General features: G+C 40.2%; 1 protein-coding gene across 1 annotated transcript in view; it reads left to right on the forward strand.

Moving 5' to 3' along the window:
• The window catches only part of cntnap5a (contactin associated protein family member 5a), a 190,231-nt gene that overhangs the window by 51,223 nt on the left and 113,114 nt on the right, over positions 1 to 25,894 (forward strand). The window contains exons 2-3 of the mRNA XM_063005402.1: positions 5,929 to 6,039; positions 12,520 to 12,713. Of these exons, the coding sequence (XP_062861472.1) occupies positions 5,929 to 6,039; positions 12,520 to 12,713 (305 nt within the window). The remainder of the gene's footprint in view (positions 1 to 5,928; positions 6,040 to 12,519; positions 12,714 to 25,894) is intronic.

Raw genomic sequence — 25,894 nt, forward strand, 5'->3', positions numbered from 1 at the left:
ACCATGTCATTGTCACTGCAGTGCTGAGAATGATCCACCACCTAAATAATACCTGCTCTGTGGTGGTCCTGTGAGAGGTCCTGACCATTGAAGAACAGGGTGAAGGCAGGCTAAGAAAGTATGTAGAGAAACAGATGGACTACAGTCAGTACTTGTAGAACTACAAAGTGCTCCTATATGGTAAGTGGATCTGATAAAATGGACAGTGAGTGTAGAAACAAGGAGGTGGTTTTAAATGCACATATTTTGGGCCTTTTTTTGAGCTAAACCTACCATATAGATACATGTTTTTAATGTAACAATTACTGACTGTAGCCCATCTGTTGCTCTGCACACTTTGTCCCACGCTATATCCTTTCCATCAACATAAATGTGACCCATTACACCTTGATGTATGTTAGGAAAAGAACAGCACTAGGAACATCTGTTCTGTTTCAAATACAGTATATAAGTAGTAAGTATCTGCATACAGAAACTATAACTGTAGGGAGTCTAAAAGAAAGTAATTAGTAACTAATACACTAACATCAGGGTGCCAGAGTCAGCAGGGGCTAGATCCTCTTTATAGTGGCTTCCACAGCAGGTATCAGATCACAGGCATACGCAGTAATTAGAGAAATATTCAAAACTGTATTTATTATTCATATCCAGATGCAAGTCATACAGGTGACTGGAACTGGGAACCATCAAGGACCATAGGAAACTACACCCTACACATGGTGATAGGGCAGTTAATTAGGAGCAGGTGTTTACAGTGATCAAGGTTAGAGCTTAGAGTGGAGCTGCAGCAAAGGATTTCAAATGGCATAATACATACTATTATAGTATATACTGCTCCTGTTTTTACTGAATACTGCTTCTGTATATACTACATACCACTCCAGTATATACTGCATGCTACTCCTGTATATACTACATGTTACTTCAGTATATACTGCATACTGATTCTGTATTTACTGAATACTGCTCCTGAATATATTGACGCAGTATATACTACATACTGCTTAAGTATGTACTGCTGTATTTACTGAATACTGCTCCTGTATATACGGCATAATCCTGCAGTATATACTACATACTACTATAGTACATACTGCATACTGCTCCAGTATATACTACATACTGCTTAAGTATGTACTGCATACAGCTGCTGTATTTACTGAATACTGCTCCTGTATATACCACATACCGCTGCAGTATATACTAAATACTGCTCCTGTATATACTACATACTACCCCAGTATATACTGTATACTGATCCTGTATTTACTGAATACTGCTCCTGAATATATTACCCAGTATATACTACATACTGCTTAAGTATGTACTGCATACAGCTGCTGTATTTACTGAAGACTGCTCTTGTATATATACTGCATAATGCATTCTACATTCTACTCCAGTTCACACTGCATACTACTCCAATATATACTGCATACTGCCTCTGCATACTATACATAGTATACTGCATACTGCGTACTGCATAATGCATTCTACATTCTACTCCAGTTCACACTGCATACTACTCCAGTATATACTGCATACTGCCTCTGTATTTACTGAATACTGCTCCTGAATATATTGATCCATTATATACACTCCCTCACATCTAGATGCACACAATCAGTGTGCCTTCTGAATGTTTTAAGAAAACAGAATTCCTATTACAACCCCACACTAAAACAAAGAAAACATACCCCATAACTCCTTAATGACAGTGACCAAAGGTGAGGATCAAACCCACATGTGGGGGTCACAGTACCTGCTGCACATAAGGACATATTTTATATCTCACCCAATTCCAACTCCACCAGCATTTTTTAACCACCACATGGATAAAATATAAGCGAATATAAAAGAGCTAATGCAAGAGCAATCTCCTAGTTCCATTTCTAAAGCTTCACTCATCCATCACCTGCCTCCACTGTATCATCTGTCCTCTTCTGAAGCAAGTTACTGAGCTAGTAAACAATCATTCATAAATTCTAAGACCTGTCTTGGCAAGTAGCTAAATGCTAATTGGCACGGCTGCCTCATATCACACAATTTTGGTGTCAAATAAATCAATAAATCAAGTAGGCAGTAGAGGAAAGCACAGAGCTGGAGGGAAGCTCACGGTTATGTACATCATATCTTATTCTGACAATTTCTGCAGCACACATTTATATAGTTGAACAGGCTAGATACACCATCAGTTCTGAAACACCAGTGCAATTTTTACTAATTATATTTTTCTAATAATTTAGAGTTAGATCATTTTTCAATAATATAAGTTATGACAAGTGTAATATAAGGGATGGTGAAACATAACCCAGAGGATTGTACTAATTAAGCAATAGAGCCAAGGAAGGAGTGTGTTATTGCAAATCACAGCTAAGATTCAGTCAAAGGCAAAAGACAAAGCAATAACACAAAACCATGAGTATTTTACAGCTTTTTTGTAAAAATAAATAAATAAATAACTGTTGTTATATAATAATAACAGTTTACCCATATGCCACATTATTATTATTATTATTATTATTATTATTATTAGAAGTAGTAGTAGTCATAGTCATAATAATACTATAAATAATGTTACAATATTATTATTGAAATTACCGTAATAAACATATTATTCTGTATTATGTCACAATATTATTATTATTATTATTATTATTATTATTTTTATTATTATTATTAAAAGTTTTAGTAGCAGTAGTCATAGTCATAGTAATACTGTTAATAATGTTACAATATTATTATTATTATTATTACCACAATAAACATATTTTTATAATTTTGTAATCATTTTATTCTTCTTCTTCTTCTTATTATTATTATTATTATTATTATTATTATTATTATTATTATAAGAAGTAATACTTTTATAATAATAAAAGTAATCATAATAGCAGTAGTAGTAATCAGTTTTTTTGTTTGTTTGTTTATTAGGATTTTAACGTCATGTTTTACTTTTTGGTTACATTCATGACAGTAACGGTAGTTACTCATTACACAAGATTAATCAGTTCACAAGGTTATATCAAACACAGTCATGGACAATTTAGTATCTCCAATTCACCTCACTTGCATGTCTTTGGACTGTGGGAGGAAACCAGAGCACCTGGAGTAAACCCACGCAGACACGGGGAAAACATGCAAACTCCACACAGAAAGAATAGTAATCAGAGTAATATTAATTATATTATTTGATTGTATTATTATTGTTATTATTAATATTATTATTATTAGAAATAGAAGTAGTAGTAGTCATAGTTGTAGTAAGATGATTGATAATATTACAATATTATTATTATAATAGTTACAATAATAAACATTTGTTATTATTATTACTATTATTATTATTATTAGAAGTATTAGTAGTAGTTAAAGTAATGGTAAGGTTATTAATAATATTATAATATTATTATTTTTATTATGATTACAATAATAAACAGGAGCAGTATAATAATAATAATAATAATAATAATAATAACAATAATAATAATAATAAAAAAAAAAAAAATAATAATAATAATAATTATTATTATTAATTCAAATAGTAGTATTAGTATTCATAGTCGTTGTAAGGTTATTAATATTATTACAATATTATTATTATAATTACAACAATAAAGATGTTATCATTTTTATTTTCATTATTATTATTGTTATTATTAGTAGTAGTTGTAGTAGTAGTTTAAAGGATGTTAAAATTTTGGGGTCATCAAGTCACCAGATATTATTTAGATGGTGGATCATTCTCAGCACTGCAGTGACACTGACATGGTGGTGGTGTGTTAGTGTGTGTTGTGCTGGTATGAGTGGATCAGACACAGCAGCGCTGCTGGAGTTTTAAAATACCGTGTCCACTCACTGTCCACTCTATTAGACACTCCTACCAAGTTGGTTCACCTTGTGGATGTAAGGTCAATGTGTTCGGTTTGTTTTTATTTTAAAGTTATTTATTTAATTTCAAATTAAAAATGAACAGCCGCTTTGTTCGGCGCTCGGCTTGAGCGGTGCGGTAAAACGTAGTCATAGTGCGAATATGAGATGAAACTGCATTTGTGTGGAATAACCGTCATTCTGAAGGTTCACTCTGAAGGCATCCACATGTATCTGTGTTTAGCTGGATTTTCCTCCTGTTTCACTTTTAAACTTGTTACAGCTCGGGGTGCTGTGAAATTGTGAGAATCAGCTTTTTATTTCATTGTTTTTATATCATATTTGTGTTGTTTTCAGTGTGTTAGTGTCAAAACGACCCCATTATTTTACATTAGCCTATAATATATTCAAGTCCATTCATCAGGGATCATGGAACACATTAACAGGTTTTCCATACATCCTTATGAGAAAAAATACCTTGAAACTCAACGCCAGTCCCAGAACCAATTGACGTTGGGTTTTAAGGTACCATTGTATACAAAAGATATTTTTAAGATATTGATAGGAAATGGAACTGAGAAGCTCAAATCATTGGTTGAGCAGTAAACAAAGATTTGCTGTAATCAGCCCGATTCAGAATAACAGTCAAGCTGATGAGAAGTGAACAAGTGAGCGAATCAGAACAAGGACTGATAAGTGAAGCGCAAAATTGATAAGAACTTCAACATAATCTGACACACTGTCTTTTCTTGCTTTATTTTTTTAAAGCTTTTTTGTACAACCCACTCCCCAGTGCCATGCCAATTATATAAAAGGCATCATAATTATAGAGAAGGGACATCTTGCTAAGGGTGGAGTCTGTCTTTGGTCTGAACGTGCTCCCTTGTTTCAACTCCAAATATCTTTGGCACCAGCAATAAGGGAGATGAAAGTGTAGCCTTTTCCCCTCCAGACCAGAAGGGACTTCAAACAGTTCGTCATCTGCTGTTGTTTTATCAGGCCTCAAAGACAAGTCTTGAACTCCTTCCAAGGTCATACAAAGCATCAATTATTGGGTAGATAGCAACACCATATGGTCAAAAATATGTAGCCAGCAATTCTAATTATTGAGTTATTGAGATAAAATAAATGATATGCTTCCAACTTTGTGGCAACAAAACCAATCCACAGAGAGCCCTGACCTCAACTGCAATGAACACCTTGGGGATGTGAACAAATTCCCACAGACACACCAAAATGAAAAGCCTTCCCCTAATACTGTAGATTGTTTTAGCCACCTAGGCAATTCTATATTAAAATGCAATGTTGTAGAATGGAATGTCTAGCAAGCTGATAGTCAACTGGTCATAGACAGAGAGGAAGCACGATGCAAATGGAACAATTGGATGCACTAAAAGAGCACCCTTTCAGTGCATCCAATTGTTCAATTTGCATCGTGCTTCCTCTCTGTCTATGCCGAACTCTGCCCTGACCGAGGAGATCAAAGCTAATCCATATCCCCTTCGAAACATGGGCAGCAGCCGGATGCATTTTTGCCACCCACACATTGATGAGTGTGTGGCCCACCTAGCGTTGCATGTGGAGAGACACACCCTAAGAGCACTCTTCCTCATCTCTGTGCAGGCGCCTCTAATCGCCAGGCAGAGGTCGTAATTGCATTCTGACGGAGAGAGACCCACATCCGGTTCTTTGTCCCGCCCCCCAACTGAGCAACCGGCCAATCGTTGCTCATACAGCCACTCAGCCTCGAACCGGTAAGGCAGAGCTAGATTCGATACGAGATACTCAGAATCCAGCTATGAATGCAGCGAGTCTTTTTACCGCTGCGCCACCTGAGCAGTGGTCATGTATTTTTGACTATACAGTGCATCTCTTAGTTTAGTTTGATCTACTGATGGATTTCCTTTCCTGCCGCAGTGAATTCACTACACTTGATGGTCAATATCAGACATTTTTTCAGTTCTGCTACCCTCAAAGTGTTCCCTTGCTTGATTGGTAATGAACTGCTTTCAATTTCTTCTTGGCCTTTTTTGCTAACATGTGTTTTCTTGTTCCCAGATAGCTGTGATGGATCACTAGCATCCGGGTTGCCTGCAGCGTCCTTTCAGAGTTCTTCACATTTCTCAGAGAGTCGAACTGCCCACTTCGCCAAGCTGAACAGAAGAGATGGTTAGTATGCTCGGTTTACCCTGGTATTTACCCTGTATTTAGCCTTTGTTTCGGTGGGGTCCAGTGCTGAAGCAACTTGGTTTAAAAAGGTTTAATGATTAATAAGAACTCATTTTAATACTGTTGTAGCATACAACACGAGTAGTGATTCATATATTTTGAAGTGGTTTATAAGTGGTTTTTCTTGAGTATAATAGCTGTGGGTTGTCACAGCAACTTGGGTTGTCCAGTATTTTCATTATCAAATTGTTAGCTTTATTTATAATACAGTAAAACCACACTTCTGAGATTAGCATGCATGTTTTAAGAGTGTAAATCTGGTGTACTTTTTCTGAATCCCTGTATTTGATGTACACTGATCAGCCATAACATTAAAACCACCTCCGTGTTTCTACACTCACTGTCCATTTTATCAGCTCCACTTACCATATAGAAGCACTTTGTAGTTCTACAATTACTGACTGTAGTCCATCTGTTTCTCTACATACTTTTTTAGCCTGCTTTTACCCTGTTCTTCAATGGTCAGGACCACCACAGAGCAGGTATTATTTAGGTAGTGGATCATTCTCAGCACTGCAGTGACACTGATATGGTGGTGGTGTGTTAGTGTGTGTTGTGCTGGTATGAGTGGATCACTGTCCACTCTATTAGACACTCCTACCTAGTCCACCTTGTAGATGTAAAGTCAGAGACGATCGCTCATCTATTGCTGCTGTTTGAGTTGGTCATCTTCTAGACCTTCATCAGTGGTTATAGGATGCTGCCCACAGGGCGCTGTTGGCTGGAAATTTTTTGGTTGGTGGACTATTCTCAGTCCAGCAGTGACAGTGAGGTGTTAAAAAATTCCATCAGCATTGCTGTGTCTGATCCACTCATACCAGCACAACACACACTAACACACCACCACCATGTCAGTGTCACTGCAGTGCTGAGAATGATCCACCACCTAAATAAAGCCTACTCTGTAGTGGTCCTGGGAGAGTCCTGACCATTGAAGAACAGCATGAAAGGGGGCTAACAAAGCATGCAGAAAAACAAATGGACTACAGTCAGTAATTGTAGAACTACAAAGTGCTTCTATATGGTAAGTGGAGCTGACAAAATGGACAGTGAGTGTAGAAACAAGAAGGTGGTTTTAATGTTCTGTCTGATCAGTGTAAATGCATTGCTTTACTGGGTTAGTTCTGGTGTTTGGGTGGCGCAAAGGTGTCGAGAATTAAGCCCTTCAACCTGGTCAGGCGTCCAAACAAGTGTCCAAAGGGAGAGTCACAGAAACAGGTTTCATTGCTACCGTGCAATTAAGGCCTCTGGTGTCTAGTCAAGGTGTCTGCACTAGTGGTGGGACATTCATTTGTGACCATGTGCTGTCTGGTTTCATTTGTAAAAAAGATGGGGTAATACAAGCGGCAAGAAAACCACTTAGTTAGTTATCGCTTAGTAAGTTACCAGAGTTGATTAGGGGGATATGACAACTGTTTTAATTAGACAGTATAAAAGACAAAATGTAATGAAGATAGAACCATTCTAATGCGAGTTTAATGTAGAGGAACTTCAGTGGACAGCGCAGAGCCTGTACTGTAATCCCACTGGACACTATTGGAATAAATAAAGTGACTGACAGCACCGTAAGTGCTGTAAAGCATTCCCAAAAGAATGAAGGCTGTTATAGGGCTGTTAATATGTTGGCAGCACCATATTATTGCTAATGGTTTTGGAATGTCCAACAGGTTCATGGTCGGGTGTCCACATTCTTTTGGTAATGTTGATGGTTTATAATTTACTAAGGCCAAGCTGTATAAGAGTGTTTTTTCTTGAGTATACTAGCTGTGGGTTTTAACTATACGCTTGCTACAATGTCACAGTAACTTGGTTTGTCCATTATTTTAATTATTATTATTAGCTTTATTTAAAATACAGTAAAACACATTTCTGTTGATTAGCATCCATATGTTTCAAAAGGCTGTAAATCTGGTGTACTTTTTAACAACGGGATCCCTGTATTTGATGTATTTTGTGAGTACATAGTGGTGATGTAGAACAGTATTTCTAAGCTTCCGTCACAGAGTTTCAAGCTTTCCTCACCTCCAGCACATCTGATTAGCTGACAAGCTAGATTAGGTGTGCTAGGATTCATGGTCAGGTGTGCACATGCTTTTGGTCATATAATGTGTCTGTACATAAACCAGAAACATTAGATTATCCCAGTTCTACTGATATGAGGATGGTGTCTAAGACGGCTGCGCTGAACAGGGTCCTGGGTATCTGGGTTTAAACCTTATCTCCATTCTGTGGATGGCACGGTGGCTAAGTGGGTAGCACTGTCACTACCCAGCAAGAGAGTCCTGGGTTCGATCCCCAGGTGGGCCGGTCCGGGTCCTTTAAATGTTTGGAGTTTGCTAGTTCTCCCCTTGTCCGCATGGGTTTACTCCGGGATCTCCGGTTTCCTCCCACAGTCCAAACACATGCAAGTGAGGTGAATTGGAGACACTAAATCGTCCATGACTGTGTTTGATATAACCTGGTGAACTGATGATTGTTTATTAGTTTGTTTATTAGGATTTTAACGTCATGTTTTTACACTTTGGTTACATTCATGACAGGAACGGTAGTTACTCATTACACAAGATTCATCAGTTCACAAGTTTATCGAACACAGTCATGGACAATTTAGTGTCTCCAATTCACCTCACTTACATGTCTTTGGACTGTGGGAGGAATCTGGAACAGACACGGGGAGAACATGCAAACTCCACACAGAAAGGACCCGGACCACCCCAGCTGGGGATCGAACCCAGGACCTTCTTGCTGTGAGGCGACAGTGCTACCCACTTAGCCACCGTGCTGCCCGTGAACTGATGAACTTTGTGTAATGAGTAACTACCGTTCCTGTCATAAATGTAACCAAAGTGTAAAACATGACATTAAAATCCTAATAAACAAACAAACCTTCATTCTGTAAGAAGTTTTGGTGTCCCCATGACCAAGTGGGTTTTTTTCCCCCTCAAATTCCAAAAATTTGCAGAAAGTAAGCAGATTACTCAGAAGAGCCCTTAGTTTATTTTTGTAACATAGTCGATAAATGAGTACCATGGATTGAATTGGCACCCAAACAAGGACGAATTCCTTCCTTGCATCCAGTAATTCCAGGTGGTCCCAGACCCACTGCGCACCTAATTAAGCTGATGTGCTTACTATAGATGAATAAATGAATGTCCACTACTTAACTTCCATGAGTTATTAAACTGAATAAATCTTTGAGAGTGTAGCTGGAGCAGATAAAACATCTGTAAGAACTAAAAATCACACCTTCCTCCATCCCCGGGCCCTCAACAGAGTAATTACTCAAACTGCAGTGCCCAAGCTATTCTCAGCCATCAGCAGCCTCCACTGTGAGTAAGCGTGCAGCAAACAGAACACTTTCCATCCCCATGGGGGACGAGGAGGCTGAGTAAATGTTACTCCCAGTGTTCCCGGAGATCTCCAACCTAATATTCAGCTCTCATCTTCTGCCATAGCAGGGACTTCCAGCCTGCAGCAGATGAGTTATAGAGGTTTATCTTCAATCTGGTCCTGTTCTCAGTCACCAGGACGCAGGAGAGCATCTTCAGAGCTCATGCTGACTCAACACGGGACGCATACTAACTAACGTCGCGGCGTCTAGGATTTATCCCGCTCAAGTGCTATTTGAGATGCCAAACCTAAGCCGTTTGTGAAAATACTGCATTTTATTTATTAAATGATATTCATGGGGGTTTAAAGCAAAACTCCTGGGATAAATGTGCAGGATGTGGATGAATAATACTGGTTTCAGTTGATATGAGGCAAAAATAGCTTGGTTTTTTAGCCTTGTTTCAATTTATGGAACACACGATAACCACCAAGAGTCGCAACACGCAACAAGAAGAAAGCAAACAAGTCCTGGTCAAATGAGTGACAAATTGGTCTAATGCTCTGGGTCCAAACTGATGTTACATAAGCCTGCTCAGACACTTTCCAGACACAAATGGCCGTGTCCGAGAGAGGGAGGGCGGTGTCGGAGTCACTCCTTGAGAGTCACGCACTGATCTCCACTATCCCTCGCACCCAGCTAGCAGAGGTCATAATTGCATCAGTTATTAGTCAAGTCAAGTCAAATGTATTTATATAGCATTTTTACAATGGACATTGTCTCAAAGCAACTTTACAGAATCCAGGACCAACAGACCAAAAACCCCTACTGAGCAAGCCGAGGGTTACAGTGGCAAGGAAAAACTCCCTTAAAATTACAGGAAGAAACCTAGAGAGGAACCAGACTCAGCAGGGACCCCCATCCTCTTTGGGTAGCCTGGAGGATACTTTAAATAAACAGGATTTACACAAGTCATACAAACACAAATTAAATTGAACTGAAAGTTAAAACTAGCAAAAAAAAAAAAAAAGTGAGTTCTTCATTGTTCAGTCCAGTCTGTGATAAAGTCTGTTGTAAGTTCTGGACATTTTTGGTGCAAACATGCCAGGTTTCCATCCCATCTAGCAGGAGCAGCATTGTTGGTACTGCAGTCTCGACTTGCAGTCTTTGACCTTGAGAGGGTAAATAGGTTTCCCTCAGAACCACCTCGGAGTAAAACAACAGAAAATTTAGTTACAATGTAAAATCGTTAAGAGTAAGGAATCCCCTATGACATCCAACCCTGTTGAATGAGTCAATCGTTGTTCACGCCCAGCCTGTCGGTGGCAAAGCTAAGATTCACACCCACAAGTTCGCCACCTGGGCACCATCAAGCCATCTTTAAAATCTTATGTCAATGGCAGCCCTGAAATAAACTTGGCTCAGTAACACTTAGTTGTTTACATGACAATGAAATGAGCTGTGAACGTACAACCCATGAGCAAAAACATTATGACCACCTGCCTTTTTGCTGTCAAAACAGCTTTGACCCACTGACACATGGACAACACAAGACATTTTTTTTTACAAATAAACTATGCACACGTGCCTGGCTGTCCACATGGCATTCACATGGCAGAGAATACAAAAAATCGTCTGACCAGTCATCCTCCTTGCATTGTGCACATGCCCATTGACAGCACGTGCACTTTGGCTGGCCTGTGACTATGTAGCCACATACACGTAAGGGTTGGAAGCACTGTGTTGTGACACCATCACAGGATTAAAATGGTCTCCAATGAAGCCACAGTAGCTCTTTTGTTGGTCTGTACCAGATGTTATATCATTTTTGTCCACTGCTTTCAAATCCAAAGTAAAAACAAGAAAATGGAAACCAGTGTTTCCCTTCCAAAATGTTGATACGTTATGGAATTAATAATGATCCAAAGAGCAGAAAACAAAAATCCAAACACAGTCATTGAAAGGTTATGAAAAAATCTTTACTGTATTAAAAAAAAAAATCAATGACAGAAAACATACAACCCCAAATCAGAAAAAGTTGGGATGGCATGGAAAATGCAAATAAAATGAAAATGCAGTGTTTTATTTGATTGCAGACAGTTTGAACCTGAGATATTTCATGTTTTATCTGGTCAACTTTATTTAATGTATTAATATACCTCCATTCATGCATTTTAGGCCTGCAACACATTCCAAAAAAAGTTCGGACCAGGGCAGTTTAGGGCTTCTCTGGGCTCGGAGGCATCTAGGATGGACCATCACACAGTGGAAACGTGTATTGTGGTCAGACGAATCAGCATTCCAGGTCTTTTTTGGAAAAATTGGACGCCGTGTGCTCCGGACCAAAGACGAAAAAGGACCATCCAGACTGTTATCAGCAACAAGTTCAAAAGCCAGGGTCTGTCATGGTATGGGGCTGTGTCAGTGCCCTTGGCAAAGGTCATTTACACTTCTGTGATGGCAGCATTAATGCAGAAAAGTACATTGAGATCTTAGAGCAACATATGCTGCCTTCAAGACGTCATCTTTTCCAGGGACGTCCATGCATTTTTCAACAAGACAATGCAAAACCACATGCTGCACACATTACAAAGGCATGGCTGCGGAAGAAGAGGATATGAGTACTGGACTGGCCTGCCTGCAGTCCTGACCTCTCCCTAATAGAGAATGTGTGGAGAATTTTGAAACAAAAATTGCGGCATTGATGTACTGTTACACATCTTAAGACGTGTCTGCAGGAAGAATGAGACAAAATAAAAGCTGAAACATTAAATCACTTGGTATCTTCGGTGCCAAAACGTTTTTTAAGTGTGGTGAAAAGGAATGGCAACATTACAGAGTGGTAAATGCTTTACTGTCCCAACTTTTTTTGGAATGTGTTGCAGGTCTGAAATGCAGAAATGGATGTTTATTAATAAATGAAATGAAGTTGAGCAGATAGAACAGAAGAAACTCTGTTTTATTATTATATGCATTTTCCATGCTGTCCCAACTTTTCCTGATTTGGAATTGTAAAAAAATCAATGACAGAAAACATACATTACTATCAATAATTAAACATTATCTCTTACATTTTGCAACTTTTCTTTCAGGAGGAGGTGGGTGGAGCCCGCAGCTGGCAGACAGGTCACCGTGGCTGCAACTGGACCTCAGGGCACGTATGGAGGTGACGGCAGTGGCCACGCAAGGCCGGCATGGCAGCCACGACCGGGTGCACAGTTACACCCTCCTGTACAGCGACAGCGGTCACGTCTGGAAGCAGTACAGAAACCAGGACAGAGTGGCGGTAAGTCAGCAACGTTTAACAAGAGATCAGTGGTGCGACGATGTTTTGTGTAGTTTTGGATCGTGTTGTCATGTTATTAATTAACCTCACACGGCATGCTGGAGAACATGGTTTCAACTCCCTCTTCACAACATCTTTTTAATGATCTCTTTTTAGCTTACTCAGCCAATCAATTACATAAATCCCATGCCGGCGGGGGAAAAAAATGCAATCAGGTTCTGTTAAGTAATGCAAACAAGCGTGTATGATTACCAATGAAAATGAATCTAATAAAAGCGTGAAAATGAATCTGAGAATGGATTCAAGGTAATTTGCTGGCTAGCGTCGGATTTATGAATCACAAAAAATGGAAATGAGAAAAACAAAACATAATAATTAAATAAATATAATACATATTTAATTCCTTGTGATGAAAATAGATGCAGACCATTATAACTATAGAATTCCATTAGAAAATACTTCAGTGTATTTCATATTATTGCTAAATCTCTTTCAATCTTTTATGGTTACGGTAATAAGGATGTTTTAAACCAGTTTAGAATTTGTATTTTTGTAAAGAAACTTGGGTGGCACAGTGGCTCGGTGGGTAGCACTGTCGTCTCACATCAAGAAGGTCCTGGGTTTGATTTCCAGATGGAGCAGTCCTGGTACTTTCTATGTGGAGTTTGCATGTTATCCCCATGTCAGTCTGGTGTGTATATATACACCGATCAGCCATAACATTAAAACCACCTCCTTGTTTCTACACACACTGTCCATTTTATCAGCTCCACTCACATATAGAAGCACTTTGTTGTTCTACAATTACTGACTGTAGTCCATCTGTTTCTCTACATACTTTTTTGCCTGTTTTCACCCTGTTCTTCAGTGGTCAGGACCCCCACAGGACCACCACAGAGCAGATATTATTTAGGTGGTGGATCATTCTCAGCACTGCAGTGACACTGACTGGTGGTGTGTTAGTGTGTGTTGTGCTGGTATGAGTGGATCAGACACAGCAGCGCTGATGGAGTTTTTAAACACCTCACTGTCACTGCTGGACTGAGAATAGTCCACCAACCAAAAATATCCAGCCAACAGCGCCCCATGGACAGCGTCCTGTGACGAAGGTCTAGAAGATGACCAACTCAAGAAGCAGCAATAGATGAGCGATCGTCTCTGACTTTACATCTAAAGATGGACCAATTACGTAGGAGTGTCTAATAGAGTGGACAGTGAGTGGACACTGTATTTAAAAACTCATCATTAGTGCTGCTGTGTCTGATTCACTTATACCAGCACACCACACACTAACACACCACCACCATGTCAGTGTCACTGCAGTGCTGAGAATGATCCACCACCTAAATAATACCTGCTCTGTGGTGGTCCTTGGAGAGTCCTGACCATTAAAGAACAGCATGAAAGGGGGCTAACAAAGCATGCAGAGAAACAGATGGACTACAGTCAGTAATTGTAGAACTACAAAGTGCCTCTATATGGTAATGTGGAGCTGATAAAATGGACAGTGAGTGGTTTTAATGTTATGGTTGATCAGTGTGTAAATATATATATACAGTGTGTCACAAAAGTGAGTACACCCCTCACATTTCTGCAGATATTTAAGTATATCTTTTCATGGGACAACACTGACAAAATGACACTTTGACACAATGAAAAGTAGTCTGTGTGCAGCTTATATAACAGTGTAAATTTATTCTTCCCTCAAAATAACTCAATATACAGCCATTAATGTCTAAACCACCGGCAACAAAAGTGAGTACACCCCTAAGAGACTACACCCCTAAATGTCCAAATTGAGCACTGCTTGTCATTTTCCCTCCAAAATGTCATGTGACTTGTTAGTGTTACTAGGTCTCAGGTGTGCATAGGGAGCAGGTGTGTTCAATTTAGTAGTACAGCTCTCACACTCTCTCATACTGGTCACTGAAAGTTCCAACATGGCACCTCATGGCAAAGAACTCTCTGAGGATCTTAAAAGACGAATTGTTGCGCTACATGAAGATGGCCAAGGCTACAAGAAGATTGCCAACACCCTAAAACTGAGCTGCAGCACAGTGGCCAAGATCATCCAGCGTTTTTAAAGAGCAGGGTCCACTCAGAACAGACCTCGCGTTGGTCGTCCAAAGAAGCTGAGTGCACGTGCTCAGCATCACATCCAACTGCTGTCTTTGAAAGATAGGCGCAGGAGTGCTGTCAGCATTGCTGCAGAGATTGAAAAGGTGGGGGGTCAGCCTGTCAGTGCTCAGACCATACGCCGCACACTACATCAAATTGGTCTGCATGGCTGTCACCCCAGAAGGAAGCCTCTTCTGAAGTCTCTACACAAGAAAGCCTGCAAAAAGTTTGCTGAAGACATGTCAACAAAGGACATGGATTACTGGAACCATGTCCTATGGTCTGATGAGACCAAGATTAATTAGTTTGGTTCAGATGGTCTCAAGCATGTGTGGCGGCAATCAGGTGAGGAGTACAAAGATAAGTGTGTCATGCCTACAGTCAAGCATGGTGGTGGGAATGCCATGGTCTGGGGCTGCATGAGTGCAGCAGGTGTTGGGGAGTTACATTTCATTGAGGGACACATGAACTCCAATATGTACTGTGAAATACTGAAGCAGAGCATGATCCCCTCCCTCCGGAAACTGGGTCGCAGGGCAGTGTTCCAGCATGATAATGACCCCAAACACACCTCTAAGACGACCACTGCTTTATTGAAGAGGCTGAGGGTAAAGGTGATGGACTGGCCAAGCATGTCTCCAGACCTTAACCCAATAGAACATCTTTGGGGCATCCTCAAGCGGAAGGTGGAGGAGCGCAAAGTCTCGAATATCCGCCAGCTCCGTGATGTCGTCATGGAGGAGTGGAAAAGCATTCCAGTGGCAACCTGTGAAGCTCTGGTAAACTCCATGCCCAGGAGAGTTAAGGCAGTTCTGGGAAATAATGGTGGCCACACAAAATATTGACACTTCAGGAACTTTCACTAAGGGGTGTACTCACTTTTGTTGCCGGTGGTTTAGACATTAATGGCTGTATATTGAGTTATTTTGAGGGAAGAATAAATTTACACTGTTATATAAGCTGCACACAGACTACTTTTCATTGTGTCAAAGTGTCATTTTGTCAGTGTTGTCCCATGAAAAGATATACTTAAATATCTGCAGAAATGTGAGGGGTGTACTCACTTTTGTGATACACTGTATACACTGTATATACACACATACACTATAAAATTGGCACTGGCATTAGGTTTTTGGCATGTATGCGCCTCTGTTTGAAATTTTGAATCTCAGTTGTCCTCAGGTGTCCGACAGATATAATTGGCCATGTCTGAAGAAAGGAAGGTCAACAGGGTTTCCTCTTTGCTGCTGCAAATGTGACCGGCACAATGGATAATGACTCATGAAATAGCACAGCGTGTGTCTCTGTAAGGTGAAAAAAAAAAACATCCGGTGACTACACGCATGTCGGAGAGGCCGTGCTGCTCTCCTTGGTTGGAGGTGCAAGCAATGGAGAAAGTTATTGAAGAAAGTTATTGCATAATTTGGATGCACCATTTGAAATATAGCTTTTTTGTTGAAATAAAAAAAACTAGAGTAACTGTAAATTTGGGAAGAGTGACATTTCTCAGCCCTTATGTTTACATGGTATAATCACATCCTTCCTCTGCCATGTGATCACACCCATCACTTCAATAAGCTTGGAAAGATTTGCCACCAGCTAGTCAGTTCTGTCTCCTGTGCTTTAAGATATAAGGTCTTTATGAAAACCTAGTGAGCTACCTTGCTGCCAACTGCCTAAGTAAAGAGGATTCTAATAAGACATCAAACTTTAGAAGGCAGATTATTCAGACACACTACTTAGACAGTGATTACATCATCGGCTGTCTTTGCCTACCGCCGCTGTGTTAGCTTACTAAGCCATTGAAACCAATGGGCTGAGGCGTCACAACCCGCTAGCATGCCAGCTAACATCTCCCTCTGTTTACCAAAAGCTGTTACATTGTCACTGACCAACACAAAATTGCAGTCTTGTAGACATTTATAAAAATTAAATATTAATGAGAATTACTTGCATTTGAAAATAACTCTTCTTGCTGCTTCATTTTTTATCCACCATGTTATTTTATATATATATATATATATATATATATATATATATATATATATATATATATATATATGTAATTACTTCTGATTTTTAATTGCCACTGATCTTATGCCGGGGCCAGTTGGGGAAAGCCAAAGGGCCGGATGTGGCCCGCGGGCCGTACAATGCCTAGGTGTGCCTTAATTGTTTAGTAGAGCTCCAGATGTGCCAAAAGAATGTGAACACTCCTTCTAATTATTGAGTAAATGCTCAGCAAGACCCACTGCTAACACATGTTTAAAATGAATGCCAGAAAAGAATCCATTTCAACCCTGTGGCAACTGATTCCAACTTACATCTGCCAAGTTAACACTGTTGGATCCTTGAGCAAGGCCCTTAACCCTCGTTTTGAATAAACGTGTCCTGGAGATAATGTTACGACTGATTTTCTACTTTTAGAAGCGTGATCAGATTTAGATGACACGTGTGGATAATGCCTCACAAGCTTCATAGCCACATTCGCCTGTTTCCACCGCGAAAATCCGTTTAAGGAACATTACGCTTTATGTGGAATGAGATGATGAAATAGCATGGTTTTGGTCTTGAGGATAAACCTCCATGCTATAATGTGTGTATAATGATGGAGGAGTTTGTCTGAAGAGAGATTCATTGTCTCATATTGCTGCTAGGCAACAGCATTCAGATTGTAACGCCTCCGTTTTATTAAAGCTATAATGACATTTAAAGATATTACAGTCGGATAAGAAACCACTTACCCCAAGTGAAATATTGCATGTAGGTTATATAAGGAGGTAATTAGTCTTTTGGCACGTAGGGCCCAAAAAGGAACGTGTGGACTCTGTTGTAAATAAAAGTCCAAAAACTGTTGGAGGTTTTTTGTTACCTGTTTTTTAATGCAACATGAAAGACACCTGCTGAATTAAACACAGCAGATGCACCTGCACAAAATTACAGGCTAAACGAAGCCAAAATGATGTTGGATAAAGATGAAAAACTGTAAGAAGAAAAACTCCTCCTGGCTGTAAGAAGACATTTTGCATATACACAGATTAGGAATAACATTATAACCACCTTCCTAATATTGTCTTGGTCCCCCTTTTGCTGCCAAAACAGCCTTGACCCTTCGAGGCATGGACTCCCCTAAACCCCTGAAAGTGTGCTGTGGTATCTGGCACCAAGATGTTAGCAGCAGATCCTATAACTCCAGTAAGCTGCGAGGTGGGGCCTCCATGTATCGGACTTGTTTGTCCAGCACATCCCACAGATTGATTGCTTGATTTGTTTGAGATCTGGGAAATTTGGACACCAAGTCAACACCTCAAACTCGTTGTTGTGCTCCTCAAACCATTCCTGAAGCATGTTTGCTTTGTGGCAGGGCGCATTATCCTGCTGAAAGAGGCCACAGCTATCAGGGAATACCGTTTCCATGAAAGGGTGTACATGGTCTGCAACAATGCTTAGGTAGAAGGTACGTGTCAAAGTAACATCCACATGGATGGCAGGACCCGAGGTTTCCCAGCAGAACATTGTCCAAAGCATCACACTGTCCCCGCCGGCTTGCCTTTTTCCCATAGTGCATCCTGGTGCCATGTGTTTCCCAGGTAAGCGACACACACTCACTGGGCCATCCATTGCTCTGTGGTCCAGTTCCGATGCTGACATGCCTATTGTTGGCACTTTCGGCGGTGGACAGGGGTCAGCATGGGCACCCTGACTAGTCTGCGACTATGCAGCCCCATACGCAACATACTATGATGCACTGTGTATTCTGACACCTATCTATCAGAACCAGCATTAACTTCTTCAGCAATTTGAGCTACAGTAGCTCGTCTGTTTGATCAGAACACACGGGCCAGCCTTCGCTCCCCACGTGCATCAATGAGCCTTGGCCAGCTATGACCCTGTCACCTACCACTGTTCCTTCCTTGGACCACCTTTGTAGATACTGACCACTGCAGTTCGGGAACACCCCACAAGAGCTGCAGTTTTGGAGATGCTCTGACCCAGTCGTCTAGCCATCACAATTTGGCCCTTGTCAAACTCGCTCAAATCCTTACGCTTGCCTATTTTTCATCAACTTTGAGGATAAAATGTTCACTTGCTGCCTAATATATCCCACCCACTAACAGGTGCCGTGATGAAGAGATAATCACTGTTATTAACTTTACCTGTCAGTCAGTGTACTGTATATAGGACAGGAAAATGTACACTGGTTAACAGTAACCCATTCTAAATTTCTGGATTTGCCAGAATTCTTATGTTGTTATTCTTAGGGGGGGTGTTATTTTTTTTAATTAAGGGCTGCACTGATGATACACCACTGTGAGAAGGTGTAGCACAAATGATGCCTGATTGTCGATGTAATCTGCACTTGAAGTGCACTTGATGTGTTTGTGGGCAGAGTTTATTTTCCTCCTCATCATCCTATTGTCTTCATAGTGAGTGTGTTTATACAATCTGCAAAAATGTACAATGAGCACAAAGTCAAGTGGTAAATAAGAAATGTTTTGTAGCTACATAGTTTTGGACTGATCATGGTAATCGTGTAAATACTTGCTGTGCTATAGAATAGAACAGAACAGAATAAATAGAATAGAACGCCTTTATTTGTCATATATACATATACAGATGTACAGTACAATTAAATTCTTTCTTCGCATATCCCAACTTGTTTGGAAGCTGGGGTCAGAGCGCAATGTCAGCCATTGTACATATTTAAGTACCTCACGTTTACCGTTTAATTTGCACTATGTAACCGAGCGGTCCTAGTGTAACCGAGCATCTTTAGAGTTTGCTGAGTTTATAAAGTAAGAAATAAACTGTACATAGACAAACTATTGGGAGCATAATACTTTACTGGCTTGTTCTTTTGAGGCGCAGCACAGACTACAGAGAGATGATCACATGTGTAGAGAAGCACACTTTTCCATTGACTATAGAATCCCCAAAGGAACAAAATGCACTCAATATGTAAACACATACATCAAACATTGTCAGCACACTACAACACAGAAAAGTCTGTTACACTAGCAATCCTACGGCAATTCAGTTAGCAATTGCTTAGTCAAAATGCCCAAGATGTCGAAGTCTAAAGCAGCAAAAAACACGACTTGGGTAACTGAGTTTGTAAAACTCCCAATAAATTCTGAAAAAACACATATGAAGACAGACAAAACAAAAACTGAACAAGTAAGACTCCAGTATGATCCTTTATATATAAAACAACATTGACATGGTGTTAAATCAATAAACAAACAAACGTCCACAGACTTGTGTCTGAAATATTGTTATATGCTTTAAACTTTGTGGCGACAGTTTGACCAAGCTGTATGTTATCCGGGCTCTTTGTTTCTAACGTCCTTGTAGTGTCTCATTCAGTCCACTCAGTATAGTTAATCTAACTCCATGTTCTCATTAGGTGCCAAGGATGGCAGGATTTCCCTGTCATTTGTAAGCAATGTATTGCTGACTTTATCCCAAATAAGGCATTTAGCATTCACGGTTGACTGTGCAAGCGATGTACTAATGATCAGAAGAAGGCCTACAACATTCAAATTTACACAGCCAGACAAATTGAGATCATTTGAAGTCATTCGAGTCAAGGATATATTTCAGAAGAAGAAATTGTTGCTGAGACAGATGGAACATGTTCCGGTTCTCCTCACCCCTGAAAGCTGACAGCGACACATTTCACTCGACATGTTCATTGGCCTTCCTTGTCTAACTTTCACCTGAGCCAGGATTACTTTGTTGGAAAATTGCTGAGTTCAGAGGCTTAGCATGTATTTCCTTCAGGTCACTGCTTTCGTCTTACAAGCTGCCTGCGGGATCTGAACTACGGTGCCACACTCGTGTCCGTCACTGTCGAGGACTTTTTGCTGCGTGTGCATACGTGTGTAGGTTTTTTTTTCTTTTTAAATGAGTGATATACTGTTTATATGGAAAGTTTAGAAAGCATGCTTGTATTTAGTTGAAACTAAACTCTAAATGTGATTTAAGATTGAAATGTTCACATGTATGCTCTAGGAATTTGTCAGAAATCACAATCATGTGCTCCGAATTAGTACACAGCCATTAGTGTTGTAGTGTTGTTTCAATACTTTTTAGTATGGGCACTCGGTAAAACACGCTAGCACACCAGAACATTTCAAACTCGACGTTTCGAATCTCAGCTCTGCTACCGGCAGGCTGGGCACCTACATGAACAACAATTGGCCGGATGGGACCCCATAACTGATGCAGTTACGACCTCTGTGGGCTGATTGATGCCGCCTGCACAGAGGCGGAGGATAATGTGATCAGGGTGTGGCTGTCCGTACGCAAAGCTGATCCACATATGAACTTGCCTCGTGCAGGTGAAAAGATGCAGAGGGGGTTTGTGGCAGTCTAGGTTCTCCTTACTACATTATAAAATATTATGTATAAACTTGCTCTACAGCAGCATTTTAGACTTCTGGGAATAAATAAGTACTGCTGATAAGGCTTCCCTTCATTTTCTTTGACCTAAGTGACTAAATTCCTGTTTGATTGGTTATGCTGTTGGACTGATCACACTGTGGTGCAGTGGAGTCTGTTAGCAGTTTAAACCCGGTGAATTTTCAGTTTAAACCCCATTAATTCTAATATTCTGACACACGACTGTGTGTTGGTGCTTATAGTCTATCAATGCATCGTTCTTATTGAAATCAAGAGCAGAATTGGCTTCATGATGGATGCTAAGAGCATCTATACAGCCTAACTCACATTCTCAACTCATTATTATTTCACACATATTTACTGTTAGTGTGACAAGCAGCATGGTACAAAAAGATTTATTTTCCTTCATATTATCAATAACAAATTCTATAATAAATGTCATTTATTATAAACTAATTACACAAACTGTTTCCTTTATTGCCTGCTAATCACTATGTGAATTACTTTAACAAACAACTGAAATCATGGGAATAATCAGCCATAAATTGTCACGAATCCAGTCTGTCTGTGCTCCCAGAACTCCTAGCCATGTTTGCCACACCCCTCTCCGGAAGCACATGTCGGAGGTGGATTTGCTTATGGTTCCAAGTTGACACCCCTTTGCTATGATTGGTCAATGAAGCTAATGATCCAATGTGAATCATTCGGTGGAGGCTATTTTGACTTTGTTGTGCTTTTGGTTCGAGTCTTTGTTAGGATTGTCCTGGTTTTGACTTTGTCATTCTTTTAGATAGTTCATGCTCCTGCTCACGCTCATGCACTTGCTAAGAAGTCTTGTTTAGTCTTGTTTAGTCTAGTTTATGTTTAGCTTTGGCATTGTTCGTGTTTGTGTCCGGTCTTGTCTTGTGTACCCCCATCTTGTGTTATGTCATTATTAAACATGGTGTAACATATCTGCAAATGTGCCCGCCCCCTTTTGTTATCTTAGCCCATTTATTACATAAAGCTGTAAATTCAGTAACAAAGAGATACATTCAGATTGTCAGGTCTCTTTCACACTATTTCTGCCCTTAATGTGTAAATCAACTAAAGCTGTAGCTAAGCCATAACTAATGCAAAGAAAAGCATTGCTTAAGGTAGTGGTTCTTAAACCTTATGGATCAAGTTTAAACCTGGTTTAATAATCGGCAATGGAAATAATCGGTCATAGATCTGTAAGTTCTGCAACAAAGAGAGATATTTATTAATAAATCATTCCTGCTAGGAATTTGCATTTGCAAATTTTCCAAAATGTAACCAAATAATCCCAAGTTCAGGTCTCTTTCACACTATTTCTGCCCTAAATGTGTAAAATCGACTAAAGCTGTAGCTAAGACACAAATAATGCAAAGAAAATAATGACTTAAGATAGTGGTTTTATCAAACAAAAACCATTAAGTACCAGATAGAAATCAAAAAAGAAGGAAAATATACACACCACACACAAACCATTACACAGTGGTGTTTATTTAGTGAAGCTGCTTAGCATCATAGTTTTGCTTCTTCCCCATTTCTCACTTAGATAAAAAGCATTGTGCTATTGTTTAGCCATTTATCAAAGCTGTCTGGATTTAAATGAAAATCTGATGTTGCATGGGTGGCCAATATACAGTGTATCACAAAAATGAGTACACCCCTCACATTTCTGCAGATATTTAAGTATATCTTTTCATGGGACAACACTGACAAAATGACACTTTGACACAATGAAAAGTAGTCTGTGTGCAGCTTATATAACAGTGTAAATTTATTCTTCCCTCAAAATAACTCAATATACAGCCATTAATGTCTAAACCACCGGCAACAAAAGTGAGTACACCCCTAAGAGACTACACCCCTAAATGTCCAAATTGAGCACTGCTTGTCATTTTCCCTCCAAAATGTCATGTGATTTGTTAGTGTTACTAGGTCTCAGGTGTGCATAGGGAGCAGTTGTGTTCAATTTACTAGTACAGCTCTCACACTCTCTCATACTGGTCACTGAAAGTTCCAACATGGCACCTCATGGCAAAGAACTCTCTGAGGATCTTAAAAGACGAATTGTTGCGCTACATGAAGATGGCCAACGCTACAAGAAGATTGCCAACACCCTGAAACTGAGCTGCAGCACAGTGGCCAAGATCATCCAGTGTTTTAAAAGAGCAGGTTCCACTCAGAACAGACCTTGCGTTGGTCGTCCAAAGAAGCTGAGTGCACGTGCTCAGCGTCACATCCAACTGCTGTCTTTGAAAGCTAGGCGCAGGAGTGCTGTCAGCATTGCTGCAGAGATTGAAAAGGTGGGGGGTCAGCCTTTCGGTGCTCAGACCATACGCCGCACACTACATCAAATCGGTCTGCATGGCTGTCACCCCAGAAGGAAGCCTCTTCTGAAGTCTCTACACAAGAAAGCCCGCAAACAGTTTGCTGAAGACATGTCAACAAAGGACATGGATTACTGGAACCATGTCCTATGGTCTGATGAGACCAAGATTAATTTGTTTGGTTCAGATGGTCTCAAGCATGTGTGGCGGCAATCAGGTGAGGAGTACAAAGATAAGTGTGTCATGCCTACAGTCAAGCATGGTGGTGGGAATGCCATGGTCTGGGGCTGCATGAGTGCAGCAGGTGTTGGGGAGTTACATTTCATTGAGGGACACATGAACTCCAATATGTACTGTGAAATACTGAAGCAGAGCATGATCCCCTCCCTCCGGAAACTGGGTCGCAGGGCAGTGTTCCAGCATGATAATGACCCCAAACACACCTCTAAGACGACCACTGCTTTATTGAAGAGGCTGAGGGTAAAGGTGATGGACTGGCCAAGCATGTCTCCAGACCTAAACCCAATAGAACATCTTTGGGGCATCCTCAAGCGGAAGGTGGAGGAGCGCAAAGTCTCGAATATCCGCCAGCTCCGTGATGTCGTCATGGAGGAGTGAAAAAGCATTCCAGTGGCAACCTGTGAAGCTCTGGTAAACTCCATGCCCAGAAGAGTTAAGGCAGTTCTGGGAAATAATGGTAGCCACACAAAATATTGACACTTCAGGAACTTTCACTAAGGGGTGTACTCACTTTTGTTGCCAGTGGTTTAGACATTAATGGCTGTATATTGAGTTATTTTGAGGGAAGAATAAATTTACACTGTTATATAAGCTGCACAAAGACTACTTTTCATTGTGTCAAAGTGTCATTTTGTCAGTGTTGTCCCATGAAAAGATATACTTAAATATCTGCAGAAATGTGAAGGGTGTACTCACTTTTGTGATACACTGTATAATGACATGCTTAATTTTCATGAGACGTTCATGTAACGGGGTAAAATAAGCCTTTGAGGATTGAAAAAACGGTTGTTATTTCTTTGTATTTTAGTGTCTTCATTCCACAACAGAACCAACTGAATTTTAGACAGATATTTAAACCTTTTTTTTATAATTTCTACATAAATGGACAAAGCAACATGTTCTGCATGACCTGATTGAATACAACTCTTAGTAGAACACTTTGCAAATGCATTGTGATACTAGTACAACAGAGAACCGCTGGCTTGAGGCATATTCGGCACCTAGCTAGCTAGCTTCAGCTTAAGGGTTTTATGGAAGGATATTGATATAGAATACAATGCCTTTATTTGTCATATATACATGTACACTGATCAGTCATAAGATTAAGACCACCTCCTTGTTTCTACACTCACTGTCCATTTTATCAGCTCCACTTACCATATAGAAGCACTTTGTAGTTCTGCAATTACTGACTGTAGTCCATCTGTTTCTCAACATACTGTTTTAGCCTGCTTTCACCCTGTTCTTCAATGGTCAGGACCTCTGTGGTGGTATTATTATTATTTGGGTGTTGGATCATTCTCAGCACTGCAGTGACACTGACATTGTGGTGGTGTGTTAGTGTGTGTTGTGCTGGTATGAGTGGATCAGACACAGCAGCGCTGCTGGAGTTTTTAAATACCATGTCCACTCATTGTCCACTCTATTAGACACTCCTACCTAGTTGGTCCACCTTGTAGATTTAAAGTCAGAGACGATCGCTCATCTATTGCTGCTGTTTGAGTTGGTCATCTTCTAGACCTTCATCAGTGGTCACAGGATGCTGCCCACGGGGCGCTGATGGCTGGATATTTTCGGTTGGTGGACTATTCTCAGTCCAGCAGTGACAGTGAGGTGTTTAAAAACTCCATCAGCATTGCTGTGTCTGATCCACTCATACCAGCACAAAACACACTAACATACCACCACCATGTCAGTGTCACTACAGTGCTGAGAATGATCCACCACCTAAATAATACCTGCTCTGCCGTGGTCCTGGGTGAGTCCTGACCATTGAGGAACAGCATGAAAGGGGGATAACAAAGCATGCAGAGAAACAGATGGACTACAGTCAGTAATTGTAGAACTACTAAGTGCTTATCTATGGTAAGTGGAGCTGATAAAACAACATAATCCTTTCTTTGCATATCCCAGCTCTGTCCCTACTAATGTGCACAAAAGAGAAAAACAAATCAAATTGATCATTTTAGTCTAAACGACTTAGTGGTGCAGTGATTGAGTATTGAGTAACGTATTGAGTAATGGGAGGTTGACACCTATTCCATACATACTAAGAAGTAAAAGAACTTGACTAAAATA

The sequence above is a fragment of the Trichomycterus rosablanca genome, chromosome 12 (genome assembly GCF_030014385.1).
Source record: "Trichomycterus rosablanca isolate fTriRos1 chromosome 12, fTriRos1.hap1, whole genome shotgun sequence".
Taxonomy (NCBI): domain Eukaryota; kingdom Metazoa; phylum Chordata; class Actinopteri; order Siluriformes; family Trichomycteridae; genus Trichomycterus; species Trichomycterus rosablanca.